Below are 24,928 nucleotides of genomic sequence, written 5' to 3'. Positions count from 1 at the left end.
GGTTAATTTTAAATATTTCACATTTTGCATTGTTCTTCTCTCTTTTATTTTCTAATGTATATTCTAGCTTAATAATAATTTAAATAAATAAATCATTACAATATATATAAGAATAATTTAAAATATAAATTTATTAATATATGTAAAAATAATTTTTTGGAAAATATTTTTAGAAATTTGTCAAATAACAGAAAATATTTTATATAGATTTATTCAAACACGAATAGTAAATCATTATCCAAAAATTATTTTTGGAAAATATTTTATTGGCAAATAAACAGAGTCGTAATGTATCTTCTGTATTTAAAGCCCAGACACCTTAAAATTATTTATGTGCTGGGTTAGGTTCAAGTCAAATTTTAATAAATTTTTAAGGTTAGATTATTAGATTTGGATTTAGTCTGAAAAATAAATTAAAATTTCTGTTCAAACTCAATTCAGATAAAAATATTAATTAAAATTGGACTTGATTTATATTAATTTAATTTATTTTTATTTTATATAAAAATTAAAAATATAATATATTAAATACACTACAAATATTAAAATAAATATTTTTAGTAAATTAAAAATAAATTAAAAATATGTATACTTAAATAACACTAAGTTAAATACAATTTAATAATCGATATTTCTAAATAGTAATAAAATAATAGTAAAATAATAATAAAATAATAGTAAAATGAGAAAACAACAAAGACAAAACATAAAAAATTGTGACAATTTCAAAATAGACCCTATAGGAATGTGGTTTGGGACCACTAAACCGAGTCATAAAAATAATTAATTGTTATATTCTATGCTTACTATGTGTGTGCATGCATATGTGGAAATTTCATTCTCTAATTTTACCCATTTGTATGAGAAAGTATTAAATAGGGATCAAAGTGAAACATGGTGAAATATGATAGGCTAATTTTAAATGGCTTGTTAGTACATGTTAACAAAAGGTGGAGTTGCATGTCAAATAATCCCTTCCTAAGGAGGAGTGGCCGCCATGACAAGGTTATGGGCAAGGAACATGTTCCCAACATGTTTTACTAATGGATGATGTTAGAAATAATAAACAACTAAGCATGGGTGAGAAAAGAAAAAAAAATGTGTGAGAGAGTAGCATCCCCCATTGCCGTGCAACCAAGAAGAGAAAACAAAAAATTTGTTCATGCTTGCTCTCTCCCTTTTGGCCGAAAATACTAAGAGGAAGAAGGATTTTGCTTCATTTCCTTTGTTTAGAAGAGATCTAGAAGGAGATTTGGCTAAGTTTGCATCAAGATTAAGGTATGTATGAGGTTGTGTTGGGAGTTTCATGCATGGTTTGGTTGCTAATTTGATGTGCATGTTAGCCATGGCTCAAATCCTTGTTATGCCATGGAAATGGTATTTGGCCAAAGTTGTTATGGTGATAAAGCCATTGCATGCTAAGTGTGAAGCTTGATGATGATGCATGCAATGATGGATTGTCTACTCTTGAGTAAGATTTTGAGTTTTCTTTTGTGTTTAACCATGATTGAAGTTGAATGGAGCATGATTGTCATATTCGCCATGATGCATTCATGAGCATGGTTCATGCTTCTTGCATGTTAGTTAAAATTTGTATTTTTGGATGGCTATGGACACCTTGAAATTCGCCATGCTCATATTGTATATATATGTTTGCACATGATGTTTTGGCTATGAAGTAAGTGATGAATATATTGGTTTAAAGAAGAAGATGTTGAAGAATGCTTGTGAAATTGCAAGCACAATTCGCCTAGCACACATATAAGTGCTTGATGCTATATTATAAGTTTTGGGCCACAATGTGCAAAGCATTAACTAGTAAAATGCATGCTGTTTTTGTGAGGTATTAAGTGCAAAATTGACCTCAACATGTACATGAATATTCGCCTTGGGTAGCCTATTGAAGGCCTTAGCTTTTCCTTGATGCTCAAATAAATTGTATTGAATTGCTTGATGTAGTATAAAATGTGCATGACCATTGTGTATTCAAGCTAAAGAGTGGCCATATGACCATTTAAACTCCTTGTCATATTCGCCATAAGCAAGCACAATGAGGTTTTAATAAATTGAATTTGTTTGAATTAGCGCAAGAGCTAAGAGGGCCACAATTGGACAAGGGAAGGAAAAGGTGATCGAATAGCCGAAAAAGCCGTTCGACAACATCCGAGGTAAGTCCTCAAGAAGTGACCCTACTTGAATTATGTGAAATAAAGTATGGATGTGTATTGATTATTGATTATGTATGTATGAGCATTTGAATTCTACCGGGCTAAGTCCCGAAGGCGAATATGCTTGTGATTATATTTGCGTTTTGAGCCTTAGTAATGAAAATGAAATATGTATGTCCAATGATTATTGATGTATGTGTACATGAGAAATTGAATGATATCCGGGCTAAGCCGAAGACAATTATGCTGGAAATTATATCCGGTTAAGACCGAAGGCAATTGTGCTAGTGGCTATATCCGGGCTAAGACCGAAGGCATTCGTATGCGAGTTATTCTATCCGGCTAAGACCAAGGCATTTGTGTGCGTGATTATATCCGGTTATATTCGAAGAATCTTGGGCTGGAGGTGAGTGTTGGTTGCTGTAATGAATTCAATTAGTACACTCGAAAAGCCCAAAGGATAAGGTACGTTATCGTGCATTGGAAAGTCGACATGTTTGAGCAACATTCGCTCAATCGACTAATAAATTTCAGTTATTGAATTGATTGATACTTTGTGAAAGTATATAATGATGAAGTGTGAAGTAAGAATGTGTATTAATGAAATGATGCATTTGGCTATGTGAATGTATTGCTGTAATTAGAGCTGATTATATTCCTTGAGACTTACTAAGCATAAAAAAATGCTTACCCGTTACTTTGGCTCTCTGTTTTATAGATTTCGCTCGATAGCAATCGGATTCGGGATCAATAAAGTCGAAGTCATCCACACTATCCACGCCTCTATTTTGGTATAAATTTTGGTTGAACTTTGAAATGGCATGTATAGGACTACCCTTGTTGGTTGAATATGTTGTGATGTATATATGTACGGCCATGCGAAAATGGCTCGTAAAAGTGAAGTATCGACTTAGACTAATTGTGGTTTGTATGTATATATTTGGTGTCATGATGTGGCTATGGCTTGGAAATGGGAATGTTGGTCATATGATCAGCCATTGGCATGGTTAAAATGATCATATATGAACCTATGTATGGCAAGACTAGTTGGTTCATGGAGACTACCAAATAGGTAAGACCTACCTTAAAACAGATGCTGCCAGTTGCAGTGACGTGAATGTGAAAAATCACCAAAATTCGTAGGAATGGAATTAAATAGTGAATAAGCTATGTAAATGAACCTTGATGAGTCTATTTTCATATGGAAGAAACGAAATGGTCATAGGAGTTACATGTTAAGAGATATTAAATCTATTGTGAGACAGGGCCAGAATGGTTTCTGGGTTCCCTGTCGCAACTTTAAAATTTACTATAAATTATCCAAAAGAATTAGGAGACATACCTTATATGTACAGATTCCATTTTGAGTCTAGTTTCATTAGAAACAAACGGCACCAGCATTAAAGCCCTGTACAGAGAGATATTCAAGTTATACCTCGCGAAGGTCAGAGCAGTCGATCCCTGTAACATGGGTGACTTTAACTAATAAACTGTACCAATTGGCCCGACCAAAAATTCTAGAAATAAATCCATGGATGGATATATGAGTCTAAATTCATGGAAAATTTACGAAACCAGTTTCCGAGTTTTGAAACTCGAGATATGATTTTTAAGGTGACAGTGACGCAGTTTTCCAGCCTGACTGGAAATGTCAAATGGATGGGCAAAACAAGTGAACTTGGCTTGTTAACCCCTCGTGTCCGACACCGGCGATGGTCTCGGGTTCGGGGTGTTACAATTTTATTGGTATCAGAGCCACGGTTTAGTCGATTCTAGGACTACCGTGATGTGTTTGGGGTCTAGCTATACATGCCATTAAATGATGAATCGATAGTGTGGTGATTTCTGACAATTTGACTTTGTGTTTGTTTATAGCAATGGATCCCGATCCCAACCGAGCGATAGCTGATGATGTGGAGAGTGTGGCGCCTGCTCCCGCGCAAGGGACAGCGCCGGCGGACTCTCAACCTATGGCCAGCAATTCTAATGACGAGGCTAGGCAAGCCTTTTATAGTGTGATGAGCGAATGGTTTAATCAATACATTCGAACCAACACGGCTGTTCCACAACCTCCATTCCCGACAAATGCAACCCCCGCACCTACAATACCTCCGGTGACTGACCAAATAAGGTCAAGTAAGCCCCGATCGATAGGATTGAAAACATCAGACCACTGAATTTAAGGCTACGGATGATGATGATGCCGAAGCGAGCTGAATTTTGGTTAGATAACACTATCCGGTGCTTGATGAGCTATCCTGTACACCGATGAGTGCTTAAAGTGTACCATCTCCTTGCTACTGCGAGTCCGCCTACTATTGGTGGAGTACTCGACTTCGTGGTGCCTAGAGAGCAAGTGACTTGGGAATTCTTTCAAACCGAGTTCCTAAAAAGTATATCGATCGAGATTCATCGACCAAAAGCGGAGGAATTCCTTGATCTTAAGCAAGGTTCGATGTCGATTCTGACTCTGAACGAAAATTTGTGAGGCTTAGCGATGCAGCGAGAATGCATTTCGTCCAAGCTATTATGTGTAAGCGCCGAGGATGGGCTGAATGATGATATAAGGATGTTTGTTGGCATCCTCGAGATACGAGAGTTCGTAGTACTTGTTGAGCGAGCTTGTAAAGTCAAGAGCTTAGAAAGGAGAAACAAAAAGCTGATGTGGGAACCGGAGAATTCGAAGAGATCCTCGGAAAGTCTCTTCAACAAGCATCGAAGAGATTTCGAGATGATGCGAGCCGGTCTATAGGCGTTTGGGCTTTTCTAGACGAGGACGCGATCGACCCTGTGACCACACGAGTCACTTCGATCGCCGATGGTGGAAATGATCGCCGAGAGAGGCGGAGTGTCCACATTGTGGCAAATGGCATTCGGGAGCTGTTGGTTTCGTGATCGCTCTCGCTATAAGTGTGGATCGGCCGACCACTTTATGAAGGATTGCCCGAGGATGCTTGAGCAGAATGTGAGTCGAGTGGAAACCCGGTGCTACCTTCGCTCGAGGTAGGCCACCTAGAAATATGGGCAATGTCGATTGGCGGTCGAGAGGATCTAGAGATGCTACCATCGATCCGAGGCTCGTGCTCTGCTAGGACTTATGCCATACGCGCACGCGAGGATCTGCCTCTCCGGATGTTATTACCGGTACTTTCACTCTTTTCAATACAAATGTGATTGCTTTGATTGACCCGGTTCTACTCATTCATATATATGTGAAACCTTAGCATCCAAGAAGACTTTGCCCATTGAGTCTCTTGAGTTTGTAATTCGGTGTCAAACCCTTGGGTCATTACGTGCTTGTCAACAAAGTGTGCAAGAAAAGTCCCCTAGTGTTCCGAGGTTTTTGTTTTCCGCGGACTTGATGCTTTTGCCGTTCGATGAGTTCGACGTTATTCTTGGTTTGGATTGGTTGACCATGCACGATGCGGTTGTAAATTGCAAGAGCAAGACTATCGATTTGAGGTGCGCGAATAATGAAATAATTCGGGTTGAGTCTACGGACTTAAAGGGTTGCCACCGTAATATCGCCGATGTTGGCCCAAAATATGTAAGAAAAGGGTGCGGCGTACCTTGCGTCGTGCTTTCGATGACAAGGAATCGAAAAGAAACCGAATCTGTGCGTGGTTTGTGAATACCGGATGTTTTCCAGAAGAATTGCGGGTTTACCACTGTTCGGAAATAGAATTTGGCATCGAATTGGTACCGGTACCACTCCAATTTCGATAGCTCCGTATCGTATGGCACCAACGGAATTAAAGGAGTTGAAAGCTCGGTTGCAAGAATTGGTGGATAGAGGTTTTGCTCGCCTGAGTTTTTCGCCTTTGGGTGCGCCAAGATTGTTCGTGAAGAAGAAGGATGGAACCATGCGGTACGTGCATCGACTATCGTCGACAATAAAGCGATGATAAAGAACAAATATCCGTTGCCACGTATTGATGACTTGTTCGATCAACTGAAGGGAGCCTCGGTGTTCTCGAAAATAGATTTGAGATCGGGCTATTATCAATTGCGAATCCGAGATTTGGACGTACCCAAGAGCGCCTTGAGAAGAGATATGGTCACTATGAGTTCCTAGTGATGCCGTTTGGGCTCACTAATGCCCTCGCGGTATTTATGGATTTAATGAATCGGATCTTTAGACCATATTTGGATCGATTAAGTAGTCGTGTTCATTGATGACATCTTGGTCTATTCAAGAAATGAGACCGAACATCTTTGAACACCTGCGGTTAGTCTTTGCAAATTTTACGGATAAGCAATTATATGCTAAGTTAAAGCAAGTGTGAGTTACGGTTAAGAGAGGTTAGCTTCTTGGGTCATGTGGTATCTCATGACGGGTATTCGAGTCGGGCAGAATAAAATTTCAGCCATACTTAATTGGAAGCCTCAGAAATATTACCGAGGTTGAAGCTTTTTGGGGCTTGCTTAGGTTATTACCGACGATTTGTAAAGGCTTCTCAACGATAGCCACGCCGATGACGCTTACTCCAAAAGGATGTTAAGTTCGAATGGACGGAGAAATGCCAAAAAGTTTCGATCAACTGAAAACTTATTTGGTGAAGCCCCAATTCTAGTGCAACCCGAGTCCGCAAGGAGTTTGTCATCTATAGCGACGCCTCTCTACTTGGGTTAGGTTGCGTATTAATGCAAGAAGGTCGAGTTGTGGCCTATCGTCGAGGCAATTAAAGCCACATGAGAAAAATTATCCGACTCATGATCTCGAATTGGCCGCCATCGTATTCGCCTTTAAAGATTTGGCGACATTACTTATTTGGTGAAAGGTGCCATGTATACTCGGATCACAAAAGTCTCAAATATTTGATGACCCAAAGAGACTTAAATCTGCGACAAAGACGTTGGCTCGGTGTTAAAGGATTATGAGTGATCATTGACTATCACCGGGAAAGGCGAATGTGGTTGCGGATGCCTTGAGTCGCAAATCGTTATTCACTTTACTGACGATGAATGTGTACTTATCCGCCCGATCAAGCGGTGTGTTAGTGGCTGAATTGAAAGCCAAACCATTATTGACACACCAAATTCGAGAAGCTCGGAAAGTCGATGACGAGTTGGTTGCAAAGCGGGCTGCGTGTGTTCGAACAAGGACTCGGAGTTTCAAATCGACGATGACGATTGTTTGAGGTTCAAAAGTCGTCTATGTGTCTCAAAGAATTGAACTCATTTCGATAATTCGAATGAAGCCCATTGTAGCCGAATGGCAATCCACCCGGGAGTACGAAGATGTACAATGATTTGAAGCGTCGGTTTTGGTGGCATGGTATGAAGCGAGACATCTCCGACTTTGTTTGAGATGTTTAATATGTCAACAAGTGAAAGCGAACATCGGTGCCTTGAGATTACTTGACCAATCACGATACCCGAGTGGAAATGGGATCGAGTCACAATGGACTTTGTATCCGGACCGCCATTGTCGATGAAGTAAGAAGGATGCGGTTTGGGTCGTGGTAGATCGATTGACTAAGTCGGCCCACTTTGTCCCCGTCGCACGGATTTTCAATGGACAAATTAGCGGAATTGTACGTTTCTCAGTTGTGAGATTACACGGGTGCCTATTTCCATCGTGTCGGATAGAGATCCGAGATTTACCTCGCGATTTTGGAAAAAGTTGCAAGAAGCTTTGGGTACCAAGTTGCATTTCAAGACCGCCTTTCACCCCCAAACCGATGGTCAATCCGAGCGGATAATTCGGATACTTGAGGATATGTTAAGATGTTGCGTCCTCGAGTTTAGTGGTTCATGGGAGCGGTATTTACCGTTGATTGAATTCGCTTACAACAACGACTTTCAATCAAGTATTAAGATGGCACCTTACGAGGCCTTATACGGTCGTAAATGCCGTACACCATTGTTTTGACCGAGCTCGGTGAAAGCAAGATTTTCGGTGGATTTGATTAGGGATCTTTGAGAGAAAGTGAAAGTAATCCGTGAAAGTCTGAAGATAGCCTCCGATCGTCGAGAAGTCGACGCGGATCTGAGCGTAAGGATATCGAGTATCGGTGGGTGATAAAGTGTTTCTCAAGGTATCGCCTTGGAAAAAGATACTCGAGTTCGGTAGTAAGGGCAAGTTGAGCCCGAGGTTCATTGGGCCATATGAGATATTAGAGCGAGTCGGTCGGTGGCATATCGCTTGATTTTGCCCCGAACTCAAAAAGGTTCACGATGTCTTTCACGCTTTGATGCTTGACGCTATAGATCCGATCCATCGCACGTGATTAGTCCATCAGAAATTGAAATTCAAGCTAATATGAGTTATGAGGAAGAACCGATTCGTATCCTATCACGAGAAGTGAAAGAGTTGCGAAACAAGCGGGTTCCGCTAGTGAAAGTGTTATGGCTCAAGCACGGGATAGAAGAAGCTACTTGGGAGACCGAGAATTCTATGAAAGAGCGATATCCAAACCTATTTACCGGTAAGATTTTAGGGGACGAAAATTTCTTAAGTGGGGAGAGTTGTGACACCCAAAATAGACCCTAGCCGGAATGTAGTTTGGGACCACTAAACCGAGTCATAAAATAATTAATTGTTATATTCTATGCTTACTATGTGTGTGCATGCATATGTGGAAATTTCATTATCTAATTTTACCCATTTGTATGAGAAAGTATTAAATAGGGATCAAAGTGAAACATGGTGAAATATGATAGGCTAATTTTAAATGGCTTGTTAGTACATGTTAACAAAAGGTGGAGTTGCATGTCAAATAATCCCTTCCTAAGGAGGGTGGCCGGCCATGACAAGGTTATGGGCAAGGGAACATGTTCCCAACATGTTTTACTAATGGATGATGTTAGAAATAATAAACAACTAAGCATGGGTGAGAAAAAAAAAAAATGTGTGTGAGAGTAGCATCCCCCATTGCCAGTGCAACCAAGAAGAGAAAACAAAAAATTTGTTCATGCTTGCTCTCTCCCTTTTGGCCGAAAATACTAAGAGGAAGAAGGATTTTGCTTCATTTCCTTTGTTTAGAAGAGATCTAGAAGGAGATTTGGCTAAGTTTGCATCAAGATTAAGGTATGTATGAGGTTGTGTTGGGAGTTTCATGCATGGTTTGGTTGCTAATTTGATGTGCATGTTAGCCATGGCTTAAATCCTTGTTATGCCATGGAAATGGTATTTGGCCAAAGTTGTTATGGTGATAAAGCCATTGCATGCTAAGTGTGAAGCTTGATGATGATGCATGCAATGATGGATTGTCTACTCTTGAGTAGGATTTTGAGTTTTCTTTTTGTGTTTAACCATGATTGAAGTTGAATGGAGCATGATTGTCATATTCACCATGATGCATTCATGAGCATGGTTCATGCTTCTTGCATGTTAGTTAAAATTTGTATTTTGGATGGCTATGGACACCTTGAAATTCGCCATGCTCATATTGTATATATATGTTTGCACATGATGTTTTGGCTATGAAGTAAGTGATGAATATATTGGTTTAAAGAAGAAGATGTGGAAGAATGCTTGTGAAATTGCAAGCACAATTGACCTAGCACACATATAAGTGCTTGATGCTATATTATAAGTTTTGGGCCACAATGTGCAAAGCATTAACTAGTAAAATGCATGCTATTTTTGTGAGGTATTAAGTGCAAAATTGACCTCAACATGTACATGAATATTCGGCCTTGGGTAGCCTATTGAAGGCCTTAGCTTTTCCTTGATGCTCAAATAAATTGTATTGAATTGCTTGATGTAGTATAAAATGTGCATGACCATTGTGTATTCAAGCTAAAGAGTGGCCATATGACCATTTAAACTCCTTGTCATATTCGCCATAAGCAAGCACAATGAGGTTTTAATAAATTGAATTTGTTTGAATTAGCTCAAGAGCTAAGAGGGCCACAATTGGACAAGGGAAGGAAAAGGTGATCGAATAGCCGAAAAAGCCGTTCGACAACATCCGAGGTAAGTCCTCAAGAAGTGACCCTACTTGAATTATGTGAAATAAAGTATGGATGTGTATTGATTATTGATTATGTATGTATGAGCATTTGAATTCTACCGGGCTAAGTCCAGAAGGCGAATATGCTTGTGATTATATTTGCGTTTTGAGCCTTAGTAATGAAAATGAAATATGTATGTCCAATGATTATTGATGTATGTGTACATGAGAAATTGAATGATATCCGGCTAAGCCCGAAGACAATTATGTTGAAATTATATCCGGGTTAAGACCAAGGCAATTGTGCTAGTGGCTATATCCGGCTAAGACCAAGGCATTCGTATGAAGTTATTCTATCCGGGCTAAGACCAAGGCATTTTGTGCGTGATTATATCCGGTTATATTCGAAGAATCTTGGGCTGGAGGTGAGTGTTGGTTGCTGTAATAAATTCAATTAGTACACTCGAAAAGCCCAAAGGATAAGGTACGTTATATGTGCATTGGAAAGTCGACATGTTTGAGCAACATTCGCTCAATCGACTAATAAATTTTAGTTATTAAATTGATTGATACTTTGTGAAAGTATATAATGATGAAGTGTGAAGTAAGAATGTGTATTAATGAAATGATGCATTTGGCTATGTGAATGTATTGCTGTAATTAGAGCTGATTATATTCCTTGAGACTTACTAAGCATAAAAAAAAAATGCTTACCTCGTTACTTTGGCTCTCTGTTTTATAGATTTCGCTCGATAGCAATCGGATTCGGGATCAATAAAGTCGAAGTCATCCACACTATCCACGCCTCTATTTTGGTATAAATTTTGGTTGAACTTTGAAATGGCATGTATAGGACTACCCTTGTTGGTTGAATATGTTGTGATGTATATATATACGGCCATGCGAAAATGGCTCGTAAAAGTGAAGTATCGACTTAGACTAATTGTGGTTTGTATGTATATATTTGGTGTCATGATGTGGCTATGGCTTGGAAATGGGAATGTTGGTCATATGATCAGCCATTGGCATGGTTAAAATGATCATATATGAACCTATGTATGGCAAGACTAGTTGGTTCATGGAGACTACCAAATAGGTAAGACCTACCTTAAAAACAGATGCTGCCAGTTGCAGTGACGTGAATGTGAAAAATCACCAAAATTCGTAGGAATGGAATTAAATAGTGAATAAGCTATGTAAATGAATCTTGATGAGTCTATTTTCATATGGAAGAAACGAAATGGTCATAGGAGTTACATGTTAAGAGATATTAAAGCTATTGTGAGACAGGGCCAGAATGGTTTCTAGGTTCCTTGTCGCAACTTTAAAAATTTACTATAAATTATCCAAAAAGAATTAGGAGACATGCCTTATATGTACAGATTCCATTTTGAGTCTAGTTTCATTAGAAACAAACGGCACCAGCAATAAAGCCCTGTACAGAGAGATATTCAAGTTATACCACGCGAAGGTCAGAGCAGTCGATCCCTGTAACATGGGTGACTTTAACTAAAAAACTGTACCAATTGGCCCAACCAAAAATTCTAGAAATAAATCCATGGATGGATATATGAGTCTAAATTCAGGAAAAATTTACGAAACCAGTTTCCGAGTTTTGAAACTCGAGATATGATTTTTAAGGCGACAGTGACGCAGTTTTCCAGCCTGACTGGAAATGTCAAATGGATGGGCAAAACAAGTGAACTTGGCTTGTTAACCTCTCGTGTCCGACACCGGCGATGGTCTCGGGTTCGGGGTGTTACAAAAATAACAATAAGTTGTTTTTGTTGGAAATTTGGGTTGAGCTGAATTTGAAGCAAATACCTTACCTAAAATCCGATTTATTTTCTAAATAACTTTATGTTTTATTTTTTAAATCTATTTTTCGAATTTATATTTTTAATAAAATTGTTTTATTTTTTTGGCCATCCCTTCGGGCCAGCGGCCCAGGACATGTACAACCTCTACCTACTCCTGATGGATCCAAATTCAAAATTCGATTGAGAGAAGCGAACATAAGAAGCTGTTTATTTCTTCTTTTCACTTTTTTCGTCGATACCCTTGGGAGAACAAACAAATGACGGCGGTCCCGCCGGCGGCGTCGGGGCAGCCAATATCGGCGTCTGTGGTGAATTCGTTTCGAGTGGCGGCCGTAGCTGAGCGCTTGGCTACTCATACTCAGCCTGGTAGACAGCCTCAAAGCTCGGAGTTCTTCAGCCTGTGCCTCTCTCTCGCCAGGCACGTTTCTTGTTTATATTAATATATATATTTTTTGTCCTACCAAAGAAGGATGCTTCCATATCTTTACATTGTTGTCTGTTGCTTGATTTTGCTTTCGTTAACTGTCGAACACGGGTATGCCTGTTCTAATTTTATAAGTTCTTCATATATTTGGGAATGATACCCATATTTGCATCTGAGTGTACTCGGATTCAAATGTCCAATATGGATGTTTTAGAGAAAATAAAACTCCGGGTAACTTAGGTTTTAGTTTGTGCAATTTAGTGAAGTTTGGTTAGAGATTCAATTATTTTGGTTTTGAAGTTGCGTGTTTTCTTGAACGAATGTGGACTGTAATTTATCATTTCAGATCTCTTTTCATCCCTAAAAGTGCTTTAATTTTCCATGTTTTTATTGTATGTTTAAAAAAAAAAAAAAAAGAAGGTTCTTGACAGTTGTGTATTCTCATTTGGTTTGTAAGCTATGCGTGAGTGGTGATTATGGACTAGGAGAATTTAAGCTTTGATGTTTTTCTTTTGTTCAAATATTGAAAATGGATTTTAATTTTGCATTAGTGATTGTTTCAATTTTGTTTTGAATTTAGCTCTGTATGTGAGTTCATGCTTTATTCTGTTTTGTCTATGCTTGTTCCACTGTCCCATATTATTTGATTCCACTTGAATAGGATTTGATATATTCTTACTTTTGATTTCATAATTATTTGTTTGAATTGTGCAGAGGCATTGATTATGCAATTGCCAACAATGAGGTTCCTGCTAAAGCGCAAGAATTACCTCTATTGTTGAAGCAGGTATGGCTTAAGTTCTACTCCCGTAGATGTTATCATTTAATTATATTGACCTTTACCTATTTTTGTTGCAAGCACCACTTGTAGATTTTTTTACTCCTTCCATCTGATGATAACTGTTCTCATATCAGCTAACAAACGGAATTGGAGTATTATGTTTTTGTCTTTGCAAATAATATGTATGTCACCAATATGTTTCTCTGCTTTATAGATATGTCAACACAGAAATGACCTCTTCTTACAAGCAGCTATTATGGTGTTGATGATATCAGTAAAGGTACTTCTGAATACTTTCATCTAGATAGATCCCTGTTGTCTAGTTGTGTGATCACCTGAACCTCATCAGTACCTTAAATTGTTGTCTACATCTGTGTATTTGTTTCACATTGGAGCTACTTTGATCTGAAGTTAATTCCTTTGATAGTTGTATTTAAACATTGCACTTAGCCAACAATATAGTGTATTTGTTTTTTTTCCCCCATATCATTGGTTCCTGCAATTTAAAGCAAGATAGAATGTCTGATTTATCTGACTTGTTTGGTTTTAACTTTCTCTTTCTCAGAATTCTGGTGTGTCATGTATTATAGATTTATAGTATTTTTAGATGTTCACATCAATTGAGCTTTCTTCTATTAAAAATTTGTGTGGCTTGTGTATGAATGGCCGCATGCCTGTATATGCATATGGTATCTAAGTTTAGTGGAAGATTATTCTACTTGATTTTCCTTAAATCCTATCTTAAGTATTTCTAATGTCTCTTAACATGTCATTATTTTTTCAACACCAAGTGATCTATTAACATGTCTTGAACTGACAACTATCTATTTAAAACTGAAGATAACTTCTTGATGACTTTTTATGTACATGATAGAATGCCTGTAAAATGAGCTGGTTCTCAGATGGAGAGAGTCGAGAACTTTTAACTCTTGCCAATGAGGTTTGATTCCTAGCTAATGCTTTTGTTCTCTCTCTTTCTATTTGTCTGTTGAATGTTAGTTTTTTAATTTTTCTGCATAATACATGGTTTCTGCCTGAGCCATTGTAGAAGTTTGAAACTCTCACCTTGGGCCTTATAAACACTTCTTTACCTAGTTGGTGGTGACTCCCTTTACTGATATGTACCCCTTTGTGTTGCTAATTGTAGTTTCTCTGCATATCTAGGTTGGCAGTTGCTTTTGCATCCCAGGCGTTATTAACAATGAACTGGATGGTTCACTTGCAACTATTTTGGAAGTTATGTCAAGGTAGGCACTTTTATTGTTCATATTTATTTGCATGAACAATGATATTTCTATTTCCATGTTTAATGTTTGATCGAAATGATACTTGCCTAGAAATGTTGAATTCCAGTTTGGGCACAATAGGAAAGTACATTAATTTTAAATTCTAGTTTCTGTCGAAGAAATTTGACTCGGATATCATGTGGTGATACTGACATGATATTTAGTTGAAGCCAAGTTTCCTATTTGGTTTTTCTCTCTGTCTTTCCTTATTGCCATGAGCATGGTAGGTGCCATTATTGTTTTAATAATTATACAATAGCATTTTATGCCATTGTTGTCTGTTGAATCTGTAGTGGTGTTTTTAATATAGGTATACTTGCTTGTATTTGTATAAATATGTGCTCCAGCTGTGGGTAAAGAAGTGTCAGGTTGCCCATTGCCAATCTCCTAAAGTTTCATTTGTTGCTTGTCACACTCACTTGTTATAAGAACATCTCTTTAGATTTGGATGTTTAAGTTTTATATTTTTTACTGCTACTGTTTATTAATGGTTAGATAATAAACCTACCTTTTCAGGTTCTATCCATTAATGAAGATGGGCCAGATACTTGCTTCTCTTGAAGCTAAGGTATTTTCTTCAATCATTTTAGACAGTGTTGTTATAATACTTATTTAGCATGTTTTAATCTTGTTTGTTTGCATTGTAGCCTGGATACGGGGCGCTCGTGGTTGATTTCCATATATCGAAGAATATGACATACTCTCCTCAGGAGAAAATTGTAACCACTTTACTATCTAATTGATACAGCCAGTTATTGGATTTTCCTTGTCTATTTGCTGTTTCTGCAGTTCTTTTTCTTGAGATTAAAATTGAAAAACATTTATTGTTGAAATTTTCCTGTGTCTCACTCTGTATTTTCCCTTCTGTTTCTCTTTCAGAGGTTATTTGTGTCTCAAAAAGATAACGTAGAGACATCTGCTTGCATTATAAGTCCACAACTAGTGAGGTTTGAATCGTTTTCTGTTACCCTTTCCTCTCTTTTTAATGTTTCATTGCTCACGTTGGATCTTTTCTGATATATATATTTTAAACTTCTGCAGCTTTCTGTTAAATGGAAAGGGAGTGGAGAGAAGAACAAATGTTTCAGTGGTTCGCTTTCTGTTCCATTATTTTATTTATTGATTATTTTTGTGTAAAGACTTATATAGATGCAGATTCTGTCATCAATTCTTTACTTCTCCGTCTCCTGTATCAGGATATGGGACCTCAGATGCCAACAAATGTGACTGCAATGTTGAAATATGGGACTAATCTTCTCCAAGCTGTGGGCCAGTTTAGCGGTATGACATGAGCATGTCCGTTTTTTTCCTAAACATCCTAATTTTATCGAGCTCGCTGACAGACTAATATTGTAAAAGGTCATTATCTCATTGTGGTTGCCTTCATGAGTATGGAGTCGTCATCACCTGACGCTTCCACACTGCCAGATTATGTTCAGTCTGGTGATTTTGCACCAGATTCAGGTATGCATGAGTACAAATAATAGAGAAATTATGTTCCATCCCAATGATGACTTCATCCTGTTATGATGAGTTTCGGGTTGATTTTATTTTTGCTCCTCTTTTGGTACAGAAGATTCTGATTTAATTGAAGGGCCATCACGGATCTCACTCAAGTGTCCCATAAGGTAAGCCACGCTAGTTTTTCCCTTGTTATACTAGAATTTTCCCTTCGTGCAATTGCACATGAATCATACTACACCAGTAACATCTAAAGCCCCCATCTAACTATTATCTCAAAGGACAGTTGCTCCTAGTTTTGCTACAAAATATTCCCCCATGGACCATCCATAATGGTAGTGAACATTTAATTGGAATTTGGAAGTGATATGGTTAACATATAATTTAAAAACCTGTTGAAATTAAAATTTTCTGATCGTAAGAATCTAATCTAGCTAAACAATGTAGTAAACAGTTTTTATTGAAGGTTATATAAACAATTTCTTGGAGGAAGTAAAAGGGAATCAAAATAAAATGGAAGAAGCAACTAGAATATTTTATCACTTTTTTTTTTTGAAGAAAAGAGGCACATAATTCCTAATGAAAGAAAATATAAGAAATTATTATAGAACTAACTTGTTATAATTCTTTCTTATTCCTTTCCTTTTGTCTATTGTCTTTCATCTTTTTCTTTCCTCTCTCCTAATTTGCAAAGTACATTTGCCTAAAAAAATGGCTGCAACTGAAACCCAATGTCTAACCAACTCGCAGACCACCTGAGGCAAATTTCTAACAAAAAGAACAGAAAGTATATGAATTAACAAAATTATAACGTTTGACTGCAAACAATAACTTAAACCTTACAAAATTTCACAGTAAGAACACTAAAAAGGTCTATCTTACAAATCTTGACCTAGGTCAGATTTATTCTCATTTTGTGTCTATTAGGTTGTACATGCTAAGGGTGAAAGCCAGTACTCTAGTAAATTGGTTGCTGCCCTAAGTGATTCAATTCATTTTGTGTCTATTAGGAATATATGACAATCTAGGATTTTAATCTTTGTTAACTCTTTCATAACAACTTTGGATGGTGCTAGGGGGAAATAATGCAATTGGTTAGATTATCGGTTTTAAATGAAATTTTAAAAGCATTACCACAGAGCATGGAAATTTATCGTAATTCATATATTTTGTTACTGGGGCAGAGGGCTTTCTATCAATATGATCAAAATAAATGTCAGGGTTGATAGTTGCACATGCCGTTTGATTAATGCCCTCTCTCTCTCTAGATGTAAAAGTTGAAAACATATTTGAAATGTTGGTCACATCTTTTACCTTATTTTGCATTTATGTAATTATATCCTACTGTTTTTCTGTCTTCCCGAAATTTTGAGTGTGCATCAAATTCATTATTTCTTTCTTCATTATTCTATTTTGGTTCTGGTGTTCTTTGGGTTTTTATTTTTTTTTTATTTTTATAAGTGGTTCATGAAATTTGTTTTTCTTGAGAACTAAGGGCTGCTAATTCATCTTAACATTATAATTCAATTTACATACTGAAGTTCTGTTAATTGACTCTCTTTATCTTCCAACAGCCGAACACGCATCAAAACTCCTGTCAAAGGGCATGCATGTAAGCATCTTCAGGTGAGTTTTTCTTGAGGTGTTTGCATGTTGTGGCACTTGTTGAAGAAATTTTATAGTAATTTCCCTAATTGTTCACTAAATTCTGAATTCCTTATGGTGAATGTTAATCCTTAAAGTTAATCCTTTAAAAAACTTTTGCTTTGATTCCTCTGCCTGCCAACTTTTATCATTGTCGCATATGCTTTAAACTTTTCCTGTTCTCAAATTGAAAAGCCTGGTTTAAAATCTATACTTGTAATGTAAAGTTGGTTCTTTTTTTTTTTTTTTGTAAAAATATGGCATGTCTCTATACTTTTTACAAATTTGGAATTAGTCCCTGTACTTTTGTTTTTAGGAATTTAGTCTTTATACTTTTCAGATCTCAAAATTCAGGTTCAATTGTTACCATTATTAAAATTTTGTTAAATTCATCTTCATTACAAGGTCATTTTTTTTATTGACATGGCTACCAAGTGAGTATTTTTTAATTTCAAAATGTTACATCAACAAATTTAACCAAAAAAATTTAACTGTGTTTACAGTTGAACTTGAATTTTGAAATCTGAAAAATAGAGGGACTAAATTCTTGGAAATATAAGTATAGGGACTAAATCCTAAATTTGTGAAGGGTACAGGGACTTATGGAATATTATAACTGTTTTTTCCTCTCTTTTTTGGGTTGAGAGGGGACTTCACAGGGTTCTAAATTACTATAATAGATTAATTAGATAAATACGTTACTTTAAGGAGTAGGTTCTTATTTTTAATGTATTGTTGCTATTCACATGGTGATCTAACTCTTGTTCCTTCTGTTTATAATATTAATTTGATTTGCTGTAGTGCTTTGATTTCAATAACTATGTTAACATAAACTCTAGAAGACCTTCCTGGCGCTGCCCACATTGCAATCAACATGTATGCTACACTAACATCCGGATTGATCAAAATATGGTTAAGGTAAGTTGCTACAGAGTTTTCTTTGCTCTTCTGTAATCTCTTCTTGTTTCACTTATTTTAAAGCTTTGGTCTGTTATCAGGTGCTGAAAGAGGTAGCAGAGGATGTGTCTGATGTGATCATCTCTGCAGATGGATCATGGAAAGCCGTGATGGAAAATGATGATGACGTAGATGAGTTGCATGGTAATACCCTTAATTGCCAAAAAGATGGGTCTGAGCTGCCAGAATCTGCTACGGGCGTTCCCATGGTTCTGGATCTTACTCAGACTGTGGATGCACTGGAAACTATCGAAACTGAAGACAGGAAGCCTCCTGTGGCTACTCTTCAAAGTTTGTCTGCTGCTCCAAATTTAACCCTAACACCAGAATTGATTAATTTAGCTGGAGCTAATCAAAATGTTTTGGACGATGATTTTTGGGCTGTACTTTACTCAGGTCATAGGTCTGGCACTTCTACTTCTAGGACAGATACCCAAGTTGGTGGCACTGAGTCTACACGAAATTTTACAGTGTCACCAGTATTTTCTGATGCTGTCTCTCCAGCACCCAATCGAGCTGATGCTCATGGTAATGCTAATCTTGCAACACCTGGGATTCAAAATCAAGTTGCTACTGCAAATAATTTGCCATTACATCCTTCACAAGTGACAAATTCAATGTCAAATCATGAATATGGAAGTTTGCAGAACATACCTAGACATGTAAGCAGATCATCAATTGCAGTTCAGGCCCTCCCAGCAATGTCTCAGACTCAGACACCAACACAACAGAGATCAAGTAATAGTATGAATACGATGAACACAACCAGCTCTGCGCGTATTCCACATCAGGTGCTAGATATGGCTTCATTTTCATTTTACCATCACTCGAGTTTTGTTACATTATTATTGTCGTCGTTATTATGTATTTGCACTTGTTTATGCACTCTTTCCAGGATTTCATGCTGGATTTTGTTTAATTTCTAGATGCAGAGTAGGATTCAGCAAGAACGATCATTTGCTCCTGCCCGGCCAGTTCAACAAGTTGGTGCTGCAGCTCCAAGTCAACTCCCAGGTCCATACAGACCTCCTGGGTTTCGGGCTGAATACCAGAACCCACACCTGCAGCAAGCACTGAACACGAGGTTGTCCCAACCCAGGAGCCCATCTCCAGGCCTGATTCGGTCACCATCTCCAATACTACGGGCACAGGCTCAACAAGGAGCTGCACAAGTTGGGGTAGGCTACACAGCAGGCAATGTGAGTAGCAATCCTACCAGATTTATGGCTGCTTCCCAGAGAACCACCCAAATGGCTAGACAGCCACCGATGGTGGCAGTTCAAACTCAAACACCAAGAGCAGCATCATATCCTGGAAATGTTGATGGTAGTAGGGCTTCAGCCGTCGAGCAGAGATTGAACATAGGTGGAGTAGCACCTGCAGCTTCAAGACCTGATACGTCAGCTGATTTGGCATCTGAGCAGAACTGGCGACCTACAGGACGAATGCGTGGAAGCCTTACAGGTCGAGTATATTCTGAATCTCTTAGCCAGATGATGATTCAACCGACCCAGTCAACACAAGCTGCAAGGCCACAAACAAATATAACGTCTCCACCTAGTGTTCCACCACATCTGCAGGCGTTTCTTGCAAATAGCAGGAATCCTGTTACCCCTCAAGTGCGAAACAATGCAACAACTGAAACTACAGCCACAAATGGTGGTTCGGGTCCTGCCAGATAGGTCTAGTGGGATGCATTAGTCTTGACTTAGCTGTATGTAGGAGTAATCAATATGATGAAGCTGTAAATACAAATATTTATGTCCAATTTTGTGCATCACTGATATTGTTGTACAGTTCCTCCCTGGGCTTAGAGTGAGAGTTCAGCTTCCCCTGTATTTGGTTTTAATCAAGTCTAGATTTTTAAGCTTTATCAGCTTCTGTTTTCTTGGTCTGTGAATTTTGCAATTTGTGAATTGTGTCTGTGTGTACTTGTTGCATATACAATTCCAGTCGGTAAATTATTATGTTGGTTTGAGCTTAAAATTAAACTCAATAATTTTTATGTGAACTATGGGTATTTAGGCCAGCACGTCTGGGACCTGGGTTGCTATTACATTCTTTAATTAGACCAGCCCAGTCACGATGATAACCCGAAAGCCCCACTGGGTTTGATCCGTACAAAGAGGTTCATAAAGGATTACCCATTTTTTTTATAAATATTTTATGAAAATTACGGCTAAATTAAAGAAATAAGTTGATTTTTTAAATTAGGGTTTAGGGTCGTCTTTTTTAAAAATAGAGAAATTGGTTGATGACCCTTTTTTTTTTGAATGTTGGTTAGTAACGGTAATAAGGTTAATGACCATTTTTTTTTTCTATAAATATTATCAAAATTTTTATCCATTTTACTCAAATCTAATTATTTTAATTCTTTCTAAACTTTCAAGTCTCTATATTGTCTCCAATTTTGCATGTTTTGTTGTGAATTTTTCGATACGCTCGTTTAAGAATAATTTTTTTAATTATTTTGTATTTTATAAGGTTCGATTAAATATTCACGAATAACAACCTCTTTGATTTGTTCGGACAACAAGTACATTTCTGCCGCTCAAGCGATAATTGTAAGACAAAATTTCAAATTTCGTTATTTTCAATCAAGTTAAATTTAAAGCTTTTATTTTTAAAATATTTTAAAATAATTTTTTCCGATACAAATAGGCAAATGATTGTGTTTTGAAGGGGTTCATACATAATTTGTCAAATGGCCCAATCACCGAAATTTGTGGTTACTTGCAAGAGGTATGATTCTTGCATGCGTTTTGTATGCTTGGGGGTTGTAAACTCGATCCTACATTCATCAGCACATTAATGGAAAGATGGAGGCCTGAGACACACACTTTCCATCTTCCATGCGGAAAGTGTACAATCACACTGGAAAACATAGCTTTACAAATGGGTTTACCGGTGGATGGGTTAGTCGTCATGGGGTCTACGATCGTTCCTGGTAAAAAAGGCCTTTGCGCAACATTTTTGGGAAAGGTCTCGAATAAGTTTGAAGGTGGCCGGATATCGATGAATTTGTTGGAAACCAATTTCAAGGAGCTTCCTTGGAACTCGAACGGCATTGTCAAAGAACAATATGCCCAAGCATTCATCCTTAGGTTAATAGGGAGCATTTTAATCCTCAGGTTACTACACCTAGTTGACTTCAAAGAATGCAAACAATTGAGTTTGGGACACACTATACCGAGAGTAATGTCGGGCGACGTAACTGAATAATATGTCAATCAGGGGTTGTTTGCTCCTGCTACAGTTGTAGGCTTGGTGGTGACTACCGTTTCTACGTCCCCGAATGAATGACTCAAACATGATACCATTGGTGACAAAGTGAAAATCATGGCTTGATAAATATGTAGTTCGTATAGTAAATATTGTTAATTTATTATATGTTTGAACTAACATATCGGTTGTATAGGTGGAACCATGGGCCGAGTTACGTGGGACTACTTGACTAGCTTAAAGATATCAGGCTATTGTTAGATCAACACTTGGAATCCGAGGCTCGTTACTTTTTCTTTCCAATCTATAATAATTACACAATGAATTGTAAAAAAAAATTACGTACATAACAAGATTTACAGTTGTGCACTGCATTTTGAATGGATGCCATACACCAAGGCAGATATCATAGAATGCGTCCTTCCAAAAATTTTGGACAATCAGAGTATGTGGGTCGCGAAGGTGCCGTTGATAGTGTACGCGATGGTGGAAATGCACGAATCAGATCGAGTGTTGCAATAGTTTGGGTAGAGGCAACAAATTCCGCCGCCATTGCGAAACATGGATGAATTGCACATGGAACACCCCGAACCCGAGACCATCGCCGGTGTCGGACACGAGGGGTTAACGAGACAAATCCTCTTAAAGTGCCGACCAATTTGGCCTTTCCAGACAGGCTGGAAAACTGCATCACTGTCGCCTTAAAAATCATATCTCGAGTTTCAAAACTCAGAAACTGATTCCGTAAATTTTCCCTGAATTTAGACTCATATATCCATCCATGGATTTATTTCTAGAATTTTTGGTCGGGCCAATTGGTACAGTTTATTAGTTAAAGTCACCCATGTTACAGGGGACTACACTGACCTTCGCGCGTTACAACTTGAATATCTCTCTGTACAGGGCTTTAATACTGGTCCCGTTTGTTTCTAATGAAACTAGACTCAAAATGGAATCTGCACATATAAGGCATGACTTCTAATTCTTTCTGGATAATTTATAGTAAATTTTCAAAGTCGCGACAGGGGACCCAGAAACCGTCCTGGCCCTATCTCACGAGAACTTTAATATCTCTCGGTATACTGTTCATATGATCGTTTCGTTACTTTCATATGAAAATAGACTCGTCAAGGTTCGTTTACAAAACTTATTCACTATTTAATAACAATCCTACAAATTTTGGCGATTTTTCAAATCCGCACCACTGCTGCTGCCAGCATCTATTTTCAAGGTAAACTTTACCTATCTTGTGGTTTCCATGGGCCAACTAAAATTTTGACATACATAGGTCCACATATGATCATATTTAGCCATTCCAATGGCTGATCATGTGACCAACACTCTCATTCCAAACCATAATCACATCATGAAACCAAATATAATTACAAAGCACAAATGGTCAAATTCCATCCTCCACTTTTACGAACCATTTTCGCATGGCCGTACACATATACATCACAAAGAACTTAAAACAATCGAGGGTAGTCCTATACATGCCATATCCAAAGTTCAACCAAAAGAGTACCAAAAGGGGTTTGATAGTGTGGATGACTTCACTTCAATGATCCCGAATCCGATCGCTAACGAGCAAAATCTATAAAACAGAGAAACAAAGGAACGGAGTAAGCAATTTATGCTTAGTAAGTTTCGAGCCATAATTACACACAACCAAAGCATAGCATTCAAGTAGCTAAACAATAATTCATATGCACAATTTCTCAATGACATGCTTACTTCACAATCCCAACTCTTATATTCATACACAAATAACGGCTTAGTTAAGGCCGATAACTCGTTTATCATTGGAGCAAATATTCATACGCACTTACTCCTAGTGTGCAAAGCACACACAACACATACCTTGTTGTTGGGAATTTCACAAGTGCATTAACTGAAAATTTTCCAGCAAGCTTATAATTTTCAAATCACATACCTTTGAGTTTAACCGGATATAGCTACTCGTTCAAACGCCTTGGGACATAGCCGGTTATGGTAACCCGCACAAATACCTTCGGGACTTAACCGGATATCACAACTCGCACAATTGCCTTGAGCTTAGCCCGGATATCATAGCTCGCACCATTGCCTTGGGCTTAGCCCGATATCACAACTCGCACAATTGCCTTGGGCTTAGCCCGGATATCACTGGTCGCACATTCATACACATCTTTGTTTCAATTTCATAACAAACTTTTATGCACAATTTACTTAATCAAGAATATCATTTCGGCTCAATGGCCACATACAAGGGCACAATTTCGATTGCTTATTACTTGTTCAATCGAATCAAAATCTAAGTTTCGATACTCGAAAACTTACCTTGGAGATTATCGGCGCTTCCAACGGCTATTCAATCACCTTTTCTTTTCCTTTATTGGAGCTAGTTCCCTTTGCTCTTGAGCTTAATGTTAACAAATAAATTGATTTAATCGTTTTGAATATCAAAGGGAATCCAAGGTACTTAGCCCTTATAAGGCCGCACACACTTACATCCACATACTTAAGCTCAATAATTATAACATAGCATCAAGCACTCATATGGCGAATATACATGCAAGTTTCACAAACATTCTTCAACCATTTCTTCTTTAAACAAACATATTTATCATTTACTTCATAACCAAATCATCATGTGCAAACACATATACACATATAGGTGCAAGGTCAATTTCAAGGTGTTCATAACCATCCAAAACACAAATTTTAACTAACATGCAAGAAACATAAACCATGCTCATGAGCATGCCATGGCCGAATACCTCACACACCATACTCCTTTTAAATTTTTGGTCATGGTTAAACAAAGGACTCAATGCCCTACTCAAGAATACTAAAAGAAATTTCAAGAGTAGTCAATCCATCATTACATGCATCATTAGCAAGCTTCACATTTAGCATGCAATGGCTTCAACACAATATCAACCTTGGCCAAATACCATTTCTATGGCATAACAAGGATTTGAACCATGGCTAGCATGAACATCAAGTTAGCAACTAAAACATGCATGAATCTCATGACACAACCTCATACATACCTTAATCTTGATGCAAGTATAGCCAAATCTCCTTCTAGATCTCTTCTAAACCAAAAATGGAGCAAAAATCCTCCCTTTTCCTTAGTATTTTCGGCCAAAGAAGTGAAAAATGGATGAACAAAATTTTTTCTTTCTTTCTCTACAACTCACGGCAAGGGGGCATCCATGCTCATCTTTTTTTTTGTTCATTTCTTTAATGCTAATTCTTATTTTATTTCTTCATACATAA

The 24,928-nt window shown here is 37.6% G+C and overlaps 1 protein-coding gene across 4 annotated transcripts; it reads left to right on the top strand.

Moving 5' to 3' along the window:
• Positions 1 to 12,008: 12,008 nt before the first annotated feature.
• On the top strand, positions 12,009 to 20,433 carry LOC108470077 (E4 SUMO-protein ligase PIAL2). 4 transcript variants are annotated; one of them, XM_017771281.2, is made up of 17 exons: positions 12,015 to 12,307; positions 13,028 to 13,100; positions 13,309 to 13,374; positions 13,969 to 14,034; positions 14,259 to 14,341; positions 14,897 to 14,948; positions 15,028 to 15,099; positions 15,260 to 15,327; positions 15,422 to 15,470; positions 15,577 to 15,661; positions 15,740 to 15,844; positions 15,954 to 16,008; positions 17,416 to 17,467; positions 18,287 to 18,403; positions 18,484 to 18,733; positions 18,839 to 19,233; positions 19,369 to 20,433. In XM_017771281.2, exons 1-17 carry the CDS (start codon positions 12,147 to 12,149, stop codon positions 20,122 to 20,124), a joined length of 2,505 nt encoding a protein of 834 aa, XP_017626770.2. In that variant the 5' UTR covers positions 12,015 to 12,146; the 3' UTR covers positions 20,125 to 20,433. The 4 variants fall into 4 exon arrangements, with proteins under 4 accessions (XP_052873935.1, XP_052873934.1, XP_052873933.1 ...); XM_053017974.1 differs by having other exon boundaries at positions 12,014 to 12,307; positions 15,957 to 16,008; positions 18,484 to 19,233; XM_053017973.1 differs by having other exon boundaries at positions 12,014 to 12,307; positions 18,484 to 19,233.
• The last annotated feature ends 4,495 nt before the right edge of the window (positions 20,434 to 24,928 follow it).

The sequence above is a fragment of the Gossypium arboreum genome, chromosome 8 (genome assembly GCF_025698485.1).
Source record: "Gossypium arboreum isolate Shixiya-1 chromosome 8, ASM2569848v2, whole genome shotgun sequence".
Lineage (NCBI taxonomy): Eukaryota > Viridiplantae > Streptophyta > Magnoliopsida > Malvales > Malvaceae > Gossypium > Gossypium arboreum.
Note: the sequence above shows the minus strand (reverse complement) of the source record. Positions and strands in the feature narration are given on the sequence as shown.